The sequence below is a fragment of the Lytechinus pictus genome, chromosome 2, assembly GCF_037042905.1.
Source record: "Lytechinus pictus isolate F3 Inbred chromosome 2, Lp3.0, whole genome shotgun sequence".
NCBI classification, from domain to species: domain Eukaryota; kingdom Metazoa; phylum Echinodermata; class Echinoidea; order Temnopleuroida; family Toxopneustidae; genus Lytechinus; species Lytechinus pictus.
In genome coordinates this window covers 1546793-1565037 of record NC_087246.1, presented here as the reverse complement: position 1 = coordinate 1565037, position 18245 = coordinate 1546793, and the positions used below count along the sequence as shown (strand labels likewise).

At 34.7% G+C, this 18245-nt stretch overlaps 2 protein-coding genes across 4 annotated transcripts in view; both read left to right on the top strand.

The window, feature by feature from the left end:
• Window positions 1-150: 150 nt before the first annotated feature.
• LOC129255028 (gamma-tubulin complex component 4-like) lies at window positions 151-13503 on the top strand. The gene is made up of 14 exons (XM_054893579.2): window positions 151-362; window positions 2001-2142; window positions 3038-3150; window positions 3597-3787; window positions 4851-5043; window positions 5361-5532; window positions 5901-6025; window positions 6491-6647; window positions 7252-7365; window positions 7700-7817; window positions 8905-9082; window positions 9797-9931; window positions 10429-10542; window positions 11034-13503. Exons 1-14 carry the CDS (start codon window positions 285-287, stop codon window positions 11175-11177), a joined length of 1974 nt encoding a protein of 657 aa, XP_054749554.2. The 5' UTR covers window positions 151-284; the 3' UTR covers window positions 11178-13503.
• A 1938-nt stretch (window positions 13504-15441) lies between these two features.
• The window catches only part of LOC129253696 (protein spinster homolog 1-like), a 29007-nt gene continuing 26203 nt past the window's right edge, over window positions 15442-18245 (top strand). For all 3 annotated transcript variants that reach the window (XM_064106938.1, XM_064106942.1, XM_064106948.1), the window contains exon 1: window positions 15442-15972. In XM_064106938.1, coding sequence (XP_063963008.1) covers window positions 15591-15972 — 382 coding nt within the window. In that variant the 5' untranslated portion in view covers window positions 15442-15590. The remainder of the gene's footprint in view (window positions 15973-18245) is intronic.

Genomic DNA, 18245 nt, shown 5'->3' with positions numbered 1-18245 from the left:
AAAATAAAATATGAAAATAAATAATAAAAATTAAACTGCAAGACGAAAATAAAATAAATTCTACAACTATAAATTATTTTAAAGGAACAAAGAATCATCATACATCTTTATAAATCAATATAAATTATTCAAAGAACAACTTCTTCTAGTAGGCAATAGACTCTATCTGCAGACAATTCATTAACCTAATGTGAAACGGGCCTGATAAATATTCAATTCCGACTCTGCAGAAGTCTGTATCCATGATTTTTCTCTTCGATTCGATCATCTAGATTGCAACCAAGATGTTACATGACTTACTGATGGCTCTGAATGGATTTCCTGGGGGTATTTTTATGGAACATGGGCACAGTGATATACAGGTAATTAGACTCCAGTCCCATTCATTCCAATTGATGTTAAGCTAATTTCGAATGAATGAATGAATGAATGAACGAACGAATGAATGAATGAAGTACATTTATTTCCAATGATAAATAAAGCATCAATACATTTTAAGAACTTGAACAAAGCAAAAGAGGTAGCAACTAAGAAAGCACAGCTTGTGAATGTGATGAGTGACAAGTGAAAGGTGCTGGTAGGTTTTACTTTTATTTTTTTAGGTGCTTTGCTTCCTGTTTTAGATAGATGATCTAGGCCTAGGCCTACGTCGAAATGAAATTGAAAATGAAAGGTTGGAACTGTCTTGTGGTAAATATTCTTGTTCTTGTTCTTCTCCTTCTTCACTTCCTCATTTTGTTTTTCTTCTCCTCCCCTCTAGTGATTCTTCCCCTTGGGCTTGGCATTGTCTTCGGTCTTCCTCCTTTTTCCTCTTCCTTTAGCTCTTCCTCCTCTTCCTCAGGTGTCCCTCTTCATCTTCCTCCTACAGCCTACTCATCCTTTTTGTCTCCCTCTTCTTCCTCGTCTTCCTGTTCTCTTACTTCTCCGCTGTCTTCTTCTTTCTTTTCTTCTCTGCTCTTAATCTTCCTCCTCTTCCTCAGGTGTCCTCTCTGTCTTCCTCTTCCTTCTCCTCATCCTCTTTGAAAAAGTCTTTGTCTTCTTCTTCCCCTGCTCCCCCCTCCTGCTTGTTCTCACTTTCCTCTTCTTCTCCTCTTCTCTTTTTTTTCTCTTCTTCCTCCTCCTGCTCCTCCCCTTCTATTCCTTCTATTTCTTATTCTTTCTCCTCTTTCTCTATCTACTTCTTCCTCTTCTTCAATTTTTCTTCTTCCATGATTCTTTGAGTTAATCAAATTAAGATTATTGTATTGCAATTTTTGATCCGATTGTAAACTCTATTTAAAATCCTGTGCAATAATATAACGTTACCCACCACCCTTTTATGTGGAAAAGAAGTGAGCAAGTAAGTGATAGTTTGCAGTACTTAGAAACATTGTATTAAGCATTATATAAATGTTGTATTTTATTATTATTCATAAAGTAAGTAATGTTTGCCTGAAATTGGTTTAATTAAGACTGAATAAACTGTGCATTGAGAGTAGTAAAAAATCATTGATTTTTTTTTATTGAAATAAGAAAATGAATAAAAATTGCTTGGTCAGTGGTTTCAATGAGATTGGATTGGACCATAGAGATGAGATACATGGTGGGGCTAATGAAATTCACAGTTTTAATTCAGCCCATCGGCAAAATTTTAACTTTGTCAAAATTCATCATTTGCACAATCCTCTTATTATTTGATGAAATAAGGGCACCAACAGAATAAAATACTTTGAAAAAAGACCTTGCAGTTCATCCTCAATTATGGCAATCTTTGGAAAACATTATTTTTTTGGAACAATAAATTAAAGAAGAAATTAGAAAAACCTTCACACCTTAAATGAAGCCAGCAGTACGTGATTTGTTCATAAACAAACGGTATAATCTAAACTAACATTGTAATCTTGACCAGGAGTGGATCCAGGATATATCAGAGGCAGAGGCCCAAGAAATTTTGGAAAGCATACTTGAATCTCAAGGCATGTATCTGTGTTTATTATCATATTTCTTTATTTTGCCTCTAGGTTGTTCCAGATCTTCCTTTTATCCATGTGAGTGAAGTCAGTGTACTCAACAGAGTTTGTCGTTTAGGGGCTATTTATAAGAATCTCCAGACCTTCATCAAAAGATACAGTGGCAGTCCTTACTTAGGGAAACATAATCAAGGTAAACTTATACAAGACAGAAGGATTTTTTTTCTATTTTGAGGTGCTGTTATGCTTTGACCTACATTGAAATTCAGTTTGTAGACTTGGCACACCCCTCTGTGAGAAAATTATACTTCCTCCCAGTTTGATCTTGTTAGCAATAGAGAACAAAATAGCAATCATTGGATTGTGCATTCAATCTCATAATAATAGTAATAATAATAATAATACTCAATATTTATAACGCGCTTTTCCCACATGGCCCAAAGCGCTCACAATTTCAGTTAACATATTTATACAAACAAAAAAGCAGAATGACATATTAAATGAAGGCAGTTGCCTAGAACAAAAGAGTTTTAAGGGACTTCTTAAAGGACTCGATTGTTGTGGATTGTCTTATTGTGAGAGGGAGTTTGTTCCATTCCATAAAAGCTCCTATTAAGTATTATTAGATACAATAGATCTTTTCAGAAATCAATCTTTCAGTTAGAAAGTTGATTTGTTTCAGGGAATTTTTATTATATTAGATAGGGAAGGGGACCCGAGATAAACAGAAATAGCTGGGCATAAATATTAATAATGAAACCTTTAGAAAATTCTTTAAATAGAAAGATTTCTTTCAACTAACAAGTTGTCCTTTTTGGCAGTGTTTAGTATTAGGTGTATTAGAAAAATAAGGTAAGTAATCTCCTACAATACATCTCATTAGCATTAAATTGGGAACTATATATGCTATTGTTCAGTCGAATCAACACTGAACATTATTGTTCTGCAACTTATATAAAATAATTACTAAAATAAATTCTCTCACAAACAGTCATGAAGTTTGGTTTCCTTTGTTTTAATAAATCATGAATATGAGCAAATAGTAAGATTGGTCACACTTAATGTGAAATGTTCTTGTCTCTTTTCAGAAATTAAGCCAGTGGATAGACTCCCTGATGGATTGTATCTCAGGACATTCTGTTCAGGTTTAGACAAGGTCCTGGAACCATACAGAAAAGCTCTATTAGACCTGGAACAGGATGTAGGTATTATTGCTTGATATCCACTTAGTCTAAGTATACCAAATAGTCTAATTCTTATGGTCTAATTTTTAGAATGGCTAAACCCACATGGTCTACTAACAATTTAATTTAATTTGCATATGATCTAATTGTCACTGTGGTTTACTACTCAATTGGTTTTAAACCATTTAGTTTTAATGATATTGAAAAGGGCTGGGAACTTTCAGGAAATTTTTGAAAATTTTCAGAATCTTCAGCTGTCTGGAATAAGAGTAATTGTCAGGAAATTTCATTTCTTCACACAACTTATGATTTGTGTTTTTGAATAATTAATTACTATTGATGTCTTCATATTTTATACTTTCCATGTTCTTTGTTAAGTAGAGTGGATTTGATAAATGACTGTAATTTGTTTTGTTATATATATATATATATATATATATATATTTTTTTTTTTCTTACAAAGATTTTAGCAGACCCTAACCTGACTGTAGGTCATATACAACACACCCTGGAGCCATTCCAGTCCCTGTTCCCAGCCCTATTATCACTAGCTCAACAAATCCAGACACAGGGCTATCATGGAGGCCAGATCCTAGACCTACTGCAGAGGCACTGTGATTGTGGTCAGCCTGTTATTCAGAAAGCATTACAGAAGTGAGTCTCAATTTTCAAAAGATTTCAAATTGGTTGTTTCATCGGGTTTAGGCAGTTTTTGTGATGTACCAGGACTGAAAACTCATTTAAACAAGGAAAATATCCTGGTGCCAATAATCACAGTGGTGTCCCACAAAGGTTTACAAACAGCAAACATCCTAATGTATTTCAATTTCAAGGAAAAATACATGTGATGTCCATGTAACATCCATAAATATACGATTTGAATGGCAGCAAATCCATAAAAGATTTTAAATTCTTTCATGACTCATCAAACCTAGGTCAAAACAGAAATGATCTTCATTGTGAAATGAAATGGTTGATACTTTCATTATGTGGACATCTTAAAAAAATGAAATTTGTGATTCATATTGTAATGTTGTGATCTTTTATTCCAATCTTGTAAAGAAGTTGTTTGCTTTAACTTGATAGAATGACCCGTATACATTATGATTATTATTCTTTTGTCCTAGCTTATCTCTCAATTCTAGCAAGCTACAATTCTACTATTAGAGACGTCATGAGAAATTCACCTACTGATGCGATATTCCATTTCGTGTATGAAAATTATATGATCAGGGGCCTGTTGCAGAAAGAGTTGCATTTAAACGCAAGTCAAAATATCAAGCGCAAGTCCCGAATACGGGTGCTTCATTGGCTGAAAATCAAGTTGCGCAAGATATTTTGAGTTGGGTTTGATCGCAACTCTTTCTGCAATGGCCCCCAGGAGATATAGCAATACCCTATTTGAAGAAGTCTATAAAAAAATGAAATCTTTGATGCCTATTCTAATTTTGTGGTTGTCATGGTGAACGAGAATTCAACTAAACATAATACCTTTATTGGTTACAGAGTGTAAAAGGTTTGGACTGTATCCATTTGCATCCAGTAATTGCCTATAAGGAATAAAAAGAGAAATAGATGGATATGAGTTAATATTTTGGGTATTCTCAATCTACATACTGTAGTTGTTTTGTCCTAGCAATTTACTATACACTTCATGAGTTGGCAAGTTAATTGAATTTCAATCCTTTTCTCCTTTCATTATTTCCACTCTATCCAGAATCTTATTTGCATGCCACTGTGTAATGTACCGTCAGGTAACAGCCTGGCTTCTCCATGGAATGTTGCTTGACCGTCATGCTGAATTCTTCATTCACCAGACCACTGATCCTGGTCAGCTCTTGACCCCTAGTCCAGATGATGATGATCTTGGTCTTGGTGGGGTGACCAGTAGACAGCTTCAAGATATCATGGTATGGCCCATATTCTGAACTCCAGCTTAAGTTAAACTCTGGTTTAATGTTTGTGGTTGAACTATGGATAGCCAATTGTCATACATATGCAAGTTACTTGAGTTGCTTTGCCAACAGTGTGGTGGTGATAATTCCAAGAGTTAGGCCTGTACAGTTATTATGACTTTTTTTATTCGATACTAACATAAGATACAGAAAATTTGGGTCTAGCAGTGGACCCTGTTAGTTATTATGTCTGCTAAATATGGGGGGGGGGGGGTCAGCTTCCCACTTCTGAACATTCCCATTAATGTGTAGCTTTGAATTTATTATCACAGCAACTTTCTGAAGATGGGATATCATCAGAGACTGAACACAGTCATTTTGCCATCCATCCTGCCATGTTACCCAGCTATATCCCTGCGAGGGCAGCAGACAAAATTCTCTTTGTTGGGGAATCTGTTCAGATGTTTGAAAGCAAGAAACAAAGTACAGCCATGAAATACACAGGTATGGCCATCAATATATACAATACTAGGGTATCTTACTAAAGGTCAGAGTAGCATATTTCCCACTGAAAAGAAGCAGGAAAGACAAGCATCATTTCTTCACTAATTCTCATTTTTTTATCATAGACATTAGGCTGCAGAAGTCTTTGCCAAATCTGTGCTGCAACTCTATTCATTTATTTCTGCAACAATTGTTCACACTTGGTACAAATTATTCTTAGGTAATACTGCATGTGTGTTCATGAGGATGATGAGGTCAAAGGTCATCTAGGGGTCAAAAGATCATATTGCATGTTTTATTGACGCCTGGTGTAACTAAGGTCTATGAAGGGTGTTCAGTGGGTTATTTCTAGATATTGTTTTATCCAGACTCAGTTCTTGGTAAGAATGAAGCAGAATTTGCCAGCAGACTTCATGATCTTCAAGAGAAACCAATCTTTATGATTCAAGACTTTGAGGATGCTGTTGATGAGATCAGAGTTTGTGTGGCAGAGGTGAGAGGTCGTCATCTATATCTATCATTGTCCAATCTGTTGAGGGCATATTACTGTATTTTATTATCACCCTGACATTTAAAGAAACATGTTTCATTCAATTCACTTCAGTTTTATTGTGCAAGGAAAGATAAATTAGTGAAATATTACTATTAAAAAACAAAGCCTTTCTTGAAGGTTATGATGGAACCTGTTCCTTGTAAGAAAGAAATAGCAGACATTTAATTGATATGTTGTTAGTTGGAATATTATTATGATAATAATCAAACTGTTTCATTCTGGGTAAGAAACTTGGGATTAATATAGTTAAGGTCTTGAGATGATGCTATACAATGTTGATATGTCACTCTTGAAAGTGTACATATTGTAGAATCTGAATACAAACTTTGATTCCATTGTTTTAATTTATACATTTTTTGAAATATTCAATGATTTTTATTTATTTGTCATTATCTTTTCCAACAGCATCTATGGAAACTTGTCGTAGAGGAGTTTAACCTTGTAGGAAAGTTGAATATGTTCAAAGATTTCTTTCTTCTTGGGAGAGGTGAATTATTCCTTGCTTTCATTGATCAAGCTCAGACTCTCTTAAAGAATCCAGCCACTTCAACAACAGAACATGGTAAAGATCATTCCAATCCTAATATTTATTTATATTTTTTATGTTAACAGTAAAAATGACCACATAGAAATAGTGACAATATGCCAGAGGTAATGGCAGAGGTGTTTGGGTTATTATACTTATGTCTGAACAGAATGATATATTTTACTTTTTAAGTAAAATCAAGATTTCAATCAGTATTGTTTATTAATCATTCTCATCTCAGAACAATGGCAGGTCATGAAAATCTATGTATGACATGTTATTTTTTGCAGTATCAGTAGATTTATGTATTAAGGGCAATTCTGTCATGTAGAAATGGCAATCAGACAGTTTCATAGCATCTCACTTTAAAATTAATGGTTTTCAGAGAGTTCTAAATCAGCTTATCAGACATACTTATCATATTGTTACATAAACAATGAATTTTAATAAATTTTATTGAAGTATTGTAGAGAAAATGCATTTATTGTGTTGTGTAAAGGGACATTTCATTTTCAGTGAGAACTGTTTGAATGCTTGAATTGCCCTTAGTCAGACTAGATGCCTGGTCATGTGTAATGCTTTAAAGCATTGATTTGATTCAGGTTAACCATCTTATAATCAATCTTGTTTTCTATCTTAGATGTAAATGTCGCATTCCAGCAGGCTGCTCATAAGATTCTCTTTGATGATGATACTTCACTATCAAGGTTTAGACTCACCATATCAGGCAAGATCAGTAAACCAACTTCTAAGAGTAAGTTCTACATTCATTCTTGTTAGATCATTTAGCTTGTATCTTGTCAATTGTTGTTACATCATAACAAGTGGAGGGAGAACATTCACTGTTTCGTGCTAAAAAATATAATTTGATATTTCAACTTTACCCAAAAAATGAACTAAAAAAATAAAAGGAAAATTTTGAGTGTGAATTTTGCTGCAGACACTTATTCATCTTATTTTAATTGGATCTTGTTTCACTGATTCAGGTCTTATGGAGTCCATGACTCAGCTCTGTTGTCTATCTTATACCATGATGTGATCAATGTATTTTGAAAGTATATTCCCTCATTTTGTTCTGCCCAATTTAGAGAGCGAGGGCAGCAGACAAGTGCGTGGTATTGGTGAGAGTGGCTGGTCGTGTCTTGGGATGACATTCGCTGTTCAGTGGCCTCTTCATATCTTATTCACACAAAGTGTCTTAGAAAGGTACCTTAGATATTACCTTACTTTAGTTATAGATTATATGCCAATTTATTTTTTACCCGTTTGCTACAGGAACCAATGAGCCCCTGTACAATTTGATGGGAATTTAAGTATTCGGTTGTCAACTGGTTAAATGCTTTCTACAAAGACAATGACATAATAGTTTTTTTATATATACATAATATATTTACCTCTCATGGGATGGAGCACCCTATCAGCAAATGCTGTTTTTGTAGGTTAATGCTGTAGGAAAGAAATTTCCATAATGTAAAGGAGTCCCATACAAGCCTAAGCTTGAGTTGTAAGTTCACAAACATCCATATGAAATTATGCCCCATATTGTCAGTAAATTTTGCTAATCTTATTCTAGACTTTGAAATTCATTGTAGCTGTTTCTTGTCAACAAAACATTGTAATTAATTTTTCTGCCAATGACTGTGTGCATTAATTTCCTCCAATAAGTTTAAATCATAGAACTGTCATGCCTCTTTTAAATTGAATGATTTTAGTTTGAGATTGACAACTAATTTTCAGCCATATTGATTCATTCATGTATAACCTGCATTTGATTATGTGTGGTTGAGTAAGATCTCCATGATTTCCATTTAAATTCTGCCTAAAATATGAATGTTGAATGGGCATCTCTGATAAATATCTCTCCACTGCTTAATTCATCAAACAGTGCAACGCATATGTAGACCAATAATTTTGTTTCAATCTAAGATTGAAATAGGGAGTTGTCCCATAACATTCGGCTTAGACAGAAAGTTGGGTGAGTTATTTGCCCACAAGGCTTTGACCTCCCAACTCTCTGAGTCAAGTGTTCCAGTGCCATTGGAAATAGTCTTAGGAATCCAGGGGACCTGTTGCATAATTATTATAGTAACTCTGTCATGCAATGGTATCTTCTTAAAACCCTTGCATTTGATTGGCTGTTGAGCATTCGTACCATGGTAGTTACCATTGGATGGCAAAGTTGTTATAATTGTAAGTATCATACAGCTGGATCCTGATCATAAAGACCATATTAGTCCCCCTTTGATGATCTTTATACAAAGGTTACACCATAATTCCTGATTTATTGACACAGATACAACATGCTATTCAGATTCCTTCTCAATGTGAAGAGAGTTCAGCTTGAGTTACAGCAGTGCTGGGCCGTTCAGATGCAGCATAAACATCAAAACTTTAAACGTTGGGATGCAGCTCAGTGGCGGCTTCGTTCACATATGGCCTTTCTCATCGATAACCTTCAGTACTATCTCCAGGTATGAAATATGGATTCATCTTCTTTTACATTCACTTTATACTGAATATCTTGCAATTGCCCGACATTAGCAGGGGTTCTTCTGCATGTATTCTTGTTATTAAACTTGCTGTAACTTTTGATTGGTTTATTGTAATAATTTGTAATCTGTAATAGTCTGTAATTTAACGGCATCGTCAGCTAAGAAGCTGTTAGAAAGTAGAATGACTGAACAGTTTACCTTCATGTAGCATGTGTGAGGATCATGTATACTAACATTTATAATTTGTTAAATTTTGTATACCCCCACATAAAAACAGGTACCATAATTCAGATTTTATGGTAAATAATGTGTGTTTTCAATTCAATTTCAATGTCAATTCAAAAATGATAATTTTTGTCCATCAAACATGTTTTATACACATTTGCACATGAAAAACAGCCTCTGCTATAACTTTCATGATTATTAGTTTATAGGCACAGTATATGAATAACATAAAAACATTGTAAAAGCAATTTCAAATACTTGTGTCTATTCCAAGAAATATACAGTTTTTACCTCTCAGAATACTGCATTGCATATTTTCATTATTTGTAATTTGCATCCCAAGATGTGGTTAACTTGCAAACCAGGTATTTTGAATGTCCCTGTCTGGTTAATCAATGACATCATTATATTTTGAAGCTATGAAAAAGATGTAATAAGTAATAAGTGTTTTTTGTTTCTTTTGGACAGGTTGATGTGTTAGAAACCAATTTCATTCAGCTTCTACAGAAGATTGAATTAAAAAGAGATTTCGAAGCTGTTCGTCTGGCCCATGATCAGTTCTTAGTCTCACTCATAACTCAGTGCTTCCTGCTCACAAAACCAGTAAGTATCTTACTCTAAACTTGCCAAATTTGACACTTCTAAGTTGATTACCTTTTTACAACTCAAATTTTCATACCTGCCAAGTGCTGCTATGTAATAGAAACATTCCTATATTCAGGAAAAGAAAAATGACATTATAACCTGTGTGTTCCTATTTTATTGAGAAAATTTTCTGTACTATTGAATAGGAAATTTAAGAAATTTCTAATTTCTGGAAATTTCTTGGTACTTTTAAATTGTTCCTAAATCTTTGCTCTCATGGTTGGCAGGTATGAGCTTAGAATCACAGAAAATTTCAGGCAAATGTTGCTTTGAAGATATAATTACACATACTTTGCATATTCTGGTAGAAAGATCTGTTCTCAATGATTATTTAAAAGTTTGACTTGTGCATACCCTAAAATATTTTTTCTTTCAATTCTAGGTTTTATAAAACAGCCACAAGATTGGTATAATACTTTCCTGATAAGGATAACTCTGTTTTTTATTTCACACAGGTCCATCATTGTTTGACTGAGATCCTCGAGTTATGTTATTCATTCTGTAGTCTCATGATGCAGACCTCAACAGTTACTGATAGAGAACTTACACACATGGATAAATTAGCTCAGGTAGGTATAACTGCCCTCAATATTGTTGTAATCTTTTATCTATATAAAGTAGGCATGGTATTTGAGAAAGAAAACAGGCTTAAAGACATACTGTTGTCTTCTTTTACATAGAAAAGATAGTGTCTGACCTGATATAATATTTGATCAGGTAACAAGGGTTCCCATGGAAAACCCTGCATAAAACCATGCCAAGCAATAATCCTAATTTTCATTATCTTATTCTGCACTTAAAAAAAAGAAAAGTAACAATCTTGATGCTACAATCACACCACAAAGACTTGAATCCAATCATACCAATTACTGGATATAACATGATGCTTTGGTTGGTCTGGAGATGGGTTTTTTTCTGGTGTGACTGCATTGTGAATCTAAGCATTAAGCTAATGAATAGTGAACACAGGACAAACTGATCGGTAATTTACATGTACCAGTCTTGAATCTTTTACAGTATTTGTAATGATACTTTTTACTTTTTTTACCAATGAATGTAGGGTTTCAATCGTCAGTCATCACTCCTGTTCAAGATCTTATCAGGGGTTCGTAACCACCATGCCAGCCCTCACCTGACTCAACTTCTACTGAGGCTAGATTTCAACAAGTATTACAGCCAGGCAGAAGGTGCGCTAGCAAGATAGCTGACAACTGAGGACTTACAGAATGATTATTAATGAAAGATTAATTAATTAATCATGAACAGACTTTATGAAGTTCCTTGTTAAAAAACAATGTGTGATTGTTTCAGAAACATTTTTTTCAAGTTTTCAGATCACTTGATTTTGATTGGCTGAGAAGTACAGATATCTGACAGTTCCTATGGTAACTGCAGGATAAGACAAACTTGGTCTGATAAGAACATCTGACAAATCCTTTCATGACCCACTCCCCAGATCCAGCCAACCAGATGTTTGCTGGAAAATCATGAAATTTGTGGGTTTAAAATCTTGCAAGGTGATCCTCCCTTGGCCTTGGTAATGACTACATAGATACTGATATAATCGACTTACGACATGAGATGATTTCCCTTACCTATTTCCCTATTTTTGCCATCGTGGAGAGCATTATATCAACAACTGTCATGTGACAAGCTGCCATATCTGTCAACAACTTGATAAAATTTGAGTATCCAGGTTTTCTGCCTGAAAATTAGTATGGGGAATGGGGTGCAGATAGGTAATTGAAATCAGCAGCAGTACTTTGATTATACAAAAATAAGTCAGAATATCTGAAATGTTATTAAAATTATTAACTTCAAAGGAAGAAAGCAGAGGGACTTCTGTTCTCCAGTTCCAATCCCTTTTCTCAATATCTGTTTTACTTGAGTGGAGTGGAGTTCATAATCTGATCTTAACAAGAGCTTGCATTAAATTATATTTTAAAATAAAATCTTTGGAAAACATCCCTTTTTATGATCCCTGAAAAGCAACCACATTCTACACACCATTGTCCCAAGTATTACTTTTATTCATCTTTTGTGTTTTCTGCAAGGAGGCATCTTTGTAGCAGAATGGTTTGCTACAAGATAAAAAGTATTTCAAGCTGCAAACAATGAATTGGTTAAGCATCAAACACTCATAAGTGCCTTAAATTATCCCAGAACCATACAGTGAATACACTTGAAACAGCACAAATATAAGTTTTAAGCCAGAACAAAATCGAAGTTGTGTTCAGTGCTTCAAACATCACACCACCAAGTCTTGTCAGTCAGTGACTGAAAAGGTTGTGATGACAAGTACCATTGAAGTAGAAGTGAATTAAAAGACTGAATATTCCCGTCAATGTCCAAGTTTCCAGTTCAATTTTTTCTTCCAGTATTTAAGCATTCATAATCATTGCAGCCTTATTGAGAGAGATTAGTTAACACAACGTTGTATTTACCTCCCTGCATTAGTCACTGTATTTCTATCATATATATGTAATTAGTGATTTCAAGCCTCAGATCTATTAAACATTGCAGTGTTCATGGGACCACACTGCTAGTTCAACTGATTAATATTTATTCATCAAAGTGCTTGGGATTTATTATTCTGTTAAATATTTCATTACTTTATTCTTTCTCAAACACTGCTGGTATTATCTAGGTAAAAGATGTTGACCTGTGAGGAAAACTGTGGTAGTGCATGTTTAGTGAAATACTGGAATTGAGATTGATTCCATATTTACTTCAATTTTGTTATTGGTTCAGTGATAGTCATCATTTGACATCAGTCATGTTCGTAATTGAAAGTTTACCAAAAAGCTACAGGTTTTGTTTATTTGAAATGTATTTATTGTGCAGCTAAGCTGAATAATGGTATGCCTTTGCTATTCGCTTGAATATTGTGAATAATATTGTAAATATTGTAAATATTCTGTAAATCTTAGTAAAGGTTTTTTGAGCAAGTTAATAAGCAGGATATACTGTAAAGGTATTCTAATGACATCTTATGAGTTATAATTGTCCATTGAATTAATTTGTTTTCATTTATTCTCACCTCTCTTGGAGCCAGGAGTAAATTTGTTTGATCAACAAACTTCGCATTTTCATTCTTTTACAAAAACTTAAACAAATGCAAATATTACTTGACTAAGTGGCCTGTATTGTGAAATCTTGTTTAATTCAAACCATCCTCCAGTATAAATGTGTGCTAAAATTATGGGAAGCCAAAAAATTATAACCTTGTTTACATTGAAAGATTTCTTATCTTTACTGTTGTCAATTTTAGTTACGGTACTGTATTATTCTTAGACAGTTATTGATGATATGATTTTCTATGAGCTGATACATTGAACCTCTACTGTTAGAAATTTGCATCACAATCCTTTCACCACAACTTTAGACCAGAGTTTAAAGTAAACCAACTTCAGAATATGGGCAAGAATGTTACGTTGTAAACCTTGAAATATTAACTTCTCACTATCACATCCTGACCTTGAGCAATGTGAGCAGAAAATTTTGAATAAATTTTTTTGACAAAAAGTTGATATTCGGTGCTTGAATGTGCTTGTGGACAGTCTCTTCTCGTATGTCTGTAGCCTTATCTTTTTCATGCGAACAAAGTAAGTTATAGAAATTAAATTAGCCAGATATTGTCAGGGCAAAGAGCAATTTGCATAAATACATTTAAAAAGTGCACACAAAAATTAGTATAAAAAATAGACCCTGTAAAATCATCCTTTCTTTTTTGGGGGGGGATTGAAACTTAAATATCTATTAAAGAAGAATCCAGGATTTGTATTACATTTATTTGTGTAAAAGAAGTAAAATAAGAAAAACAATGGTGAAAGATCAGACAATAAGAACGTTACAAGGGCATTACAAGAAACTTACATTCAATTGCAAATAGAATGTAAGTCCAAAATCAAGCAAAAGTCTTTTGATTGAAGTAAAAGTTGATTAATAAATAAAAGTTAAAGGGGAATCCAGCCTTGGCCATAAAATGTTGTGTTGGGAAGGAGAAAAATAGATTAAACAGAATGGTGAAAGTTTGAAAGAAATCGGACAAGCTATAAGAAAGTTATAGCTGCTTTAAAATTGAGATCACTAATACTATGTAGATTTCAAATTGGCAACTGGGTAAGTAAATTATGACAAGGGGCAAGGACAACTTTCCCATAGGCCATGTACTTTATTATCAGGGATTTGTGGTTTTCTCCTAAGTACCCATTCCCCTGGGGCAGTAATCTAAATATAACCCAGGTAGTATATTGTTTTATGTCCTCATGAAAGAAAAATATAATTTGAAATAAAACTTTTGGGAAAAATGACATTTTATCCATAATATGTATTGTAGTACATGGAAGAGTAGTCCTTGCCTTACATCACTATGACATCCCATATGCGGCTAATTTGAAGTCTCCATGGGTATAGTGATTACCAATATTTACAACTTTTAAAAAATTCATAACTTTCTTGTTGTTTGTCCAATATTGTTCAAACTTTCACCTATCAACTTGTCTGATTTTTCTTTTCCTTATAAAAACAAATTTTATTTGGGTTGGATTCCCCTTTAATTTGTGTTCTATCACAACTCAACTTTGCAAATTGCCCCAATATGCTTGATTTATTCTGCTTAATATACAATTGAATTAAAGTATCTTGCAATGCCCATTTAGTTATGGCTGACTTAAAATTGAGATCACTAACACTATGTAAATTTCAAATTGGCAACTGGCTAAGTAGATTATGACAAGTGGTAGGGACATCTTTCCCATAAGCAATGCTCTATCAGGGAGTGTGGTTTTTCTCCTAAGCACCTATTCCCCAGGCATAGTAATCAACATATGACCAAGGTACATAGGGGTAGCATGTTGTTTTATATCCTCATGAAAGAAACATAATTTGAAGTAATACTTTGGCAAAAATGACATATTAACAATTTATTCATTGGATAAAATGGAAGAGTAGTCCTTGACACTTTACATCACTTATGACACCACAAATCCCAGATGCAGCAAATTTGAAGTCTAATGATTATCAATAAAAAAATTCATAACTTTTTCATTGTTTATCAGATATTGTTCAAACTTTCACCTAACTACTTGTCTGATTTTTCCTTTTCCTCTAAAGACAGCTTTATTTGGGTAGTTCCCCCTTAAAGATTAGGTCTTAATGATGCAAGGTAGCAATCTATCCGGAGAACCCACTCTCATGATTTGACCTTCACCGAGAGATCAACAAAATACATCTCTTATAATGGACCATCAATATACTTTTGCACCGTGCTTCGTTCGATCACTCGAAACCGGTCGAGCATTTCTGATTACCGGTATTGATGAAAAATTATTGATGCTATGCCATCAATCTTCGTTTGCATCTCAAGTTCTTTGCCCGCGGAATCGGATCGGCTCGCCGCGCCGGATCGGAGCATGGGCCCTTTCCTAGCCTATAGGCTGGCCGGATATGAATTCGGTATTGGATCCGTATCGGATACACAATGGTAGCGCGCGCTGCGATGAGATGATGCGGTGATTAACGCAGATTACGAATACGAAGGTCGAAGGACTTTATTGTGATCTCGTGACTTATCATCCGGTCGAACTTTGCTCGGGATTAGACAACAAAAGCATAAATGATACCACCGCCAGCGAAGAAGCAACGGCCAACAGAAGAAACAGATGACATTCAGAATCAGCCTTCGGCAAGTGGCAATTTGGTGGAAATGGCTGCTACTTCGGAATGGTCAGGCGATAAGCGCCCGTTGCTTCCGGAGGACGAAGGGGACGAAGATAATGGCGATTCGGAGGTGATAGATTTTGCACAGCGGTCCAATTTAGGTCCACCAAACCAAGTGAATGGACGTGATGTTGTTAGAACTGATACTGCATGCAAAGATACTGATCCTGTGACTACTTATCCTCAAGATAAAAAACCACCCTGCTCAGCATATTTGACTGTTGTTGTCCTTTTCTGTGTAAATCTTCTCAATTATTCGGATCGTTACACAATTGCAGGTGTGTGTGGTCATTACATTATTTTTGTTTATGTTCAATTTTTGACTGTGCTCTTATTCTTAATGATGGCAATGATGCTAAGTTTGATTGAATTCTTATATCCTTGGCCTTCCTTGCTCCATTTTTAATTTAGGGGGAGGTTGATAATGTTTCTTGTTTATTAATGATATTTCATTATTTTCACTTTCATTTCAGTTTTTTACCTCGTCATTCATCGTGTTCATGCATGTGCATGTTCACTTCAGGAAGTTCAGCTGCAGCTCCAGTCTAGTAAAATTGAATGAATTTTAAATAATTAACTTGATTTAGGGTGTGTTTCTGCTTCCATTGTGGAGACGGATTCAGCGTTTTCAAATGTCGTTTCAGATCGCAAAAGTGGTCTGGAACTTATAGCTGTTTATGCTTCCATTTTTAGAGGCGAAATCGCAATCTGCAGATGGCTTTGCATTGTAATTTTTGTTGAGCAGGAAAGCGAGGTCAAATTGGGCGCGCCATTTTTCAAAAGTTTTTTTTCCAGTGTTGATGGTTGAATATTATTTTAACTTCAATTTCCGATCTTTCAGTAATTGCATGGAGCTACATGACATAGCCATGGAATTTATACCATGGTGAGGATAATAGTAAGACAAAATGAAGTATGATGGGGTGTCCAAACTTCGCGCACTTTTCAAAAATATTCATCAGGCTTAATTTTGTTCACAAAATATTCATAATTTATACAAAACCAATTCAAGAAATAGTTACCACATTGACGGCAAGATCGTAAACTATAAAATCATGGACGAAAATGTAAAGTAGGTCAAGGGGTTTCGCCGGTATCGCGATCTCAAAATTCTATTCCGATCGGCGAATGCTGGCTGTGCTGGAAAACCGTCAGAAAAAATGTGACCTAACTTCGCGCACCAAAGTTTTTGTGGAGATTTAAACAAAAACTCAAGCTCAAAAAGTGAAATATTTATATCAGATTGATGGCAAAAGAATCGGTTAGTACCACATTCAACTCACATTTTTGATGATTTCTGCTTGCAAAATGGTGATATCGTGATGCTTGTTGATTTCTTCAAAACGGGCGCTAGCGGTGGCAAATTTGCCGATCTTTTGCCAATATTTTTATGAATACTGAACTCATCCTAAAGAAATTTTTACTAAAGGGTAATTTTAGGTCGCTTTTCACGTTGATGATGTCAGATTTTAAGGATATTGGCTAGTTTTTGAGATAATGACCGTCTGCGAAGTATGGACACGCGCGAAGTTTGGACTCACTGCCATACATAAAAGTCATAAGAAAATGATAAGACGTCAATTTGTTTAAAAATGCTACTGCAGGGCTTCTGGCTCAGCATGTCTCCTCATCATAATTCATGTTCCATTTTTACAATCCCTCCACTGACCACATTCATCGTGATAGTGACAGTACTTAATTTAATATTCACTTATCAAATGTACAATGGTCATTAATTCTTATTAAAACCAGGGAGTTGAGAATCAATTCCGTGGAGTAACAAACCATGCAACTGTATTTGCCCGCGGAGTTTCATCTCATCAGAAGCATGTATCAAATGACGTAATTTAAACACGTTTACGATCGTGGTTCTGTTTTAATCCGCGGGCATACATGTATTGAGTAGTTTAGAAATTATTTTATTTTATGTGGATATATTTGAATTGAAATAGAGTAAAAGGATAATTACCCAATTTTGTTTTATTTTCATCTATCACTTGGTTTCTTGGTATGAAGTAGGTAACACTATGTATTTTGTTTTTTGTTGGGTTGTGTTTTTTTTTTCCTTGGGGAGAGTTTAAAATAATTATATCACCTCATACAAGAATGTTTTCACTGACTGGTCAAAACTAAATCATGTGACGCGGTGATATTCCGTCTGTCATCGTCTCGGGTTTGACTTTCTGTCAATTTCTTCTATCAAAACCTTTGATAGTACTAACTCCTAAAACCCTTGAGGGGGTGGGAGCAACAAGTCGCGTTGCTATGTGTGCATCTAGCTGGCTTGAGCTAATTGGCTAGCTCGGTATATACATGTATGCTCAGGCAGTGCAGTAGACATTGTATGGGTTGCCTAGCGGTGCAGCTTGTTTAAATTACAAAGTGACTTAGCCATTTAAGAAATCAAATTAGATACGAGTTACACTAGTGGTCCTATAAAATTGAAACCCTTGGGTCTAGAGTTATGTGATTAACGATGAGTTATAACAAATATGGACTGCTTTGTATTCAGATGACATTGGAAATCGTCACTCTCTCTGTGCTTTTCATA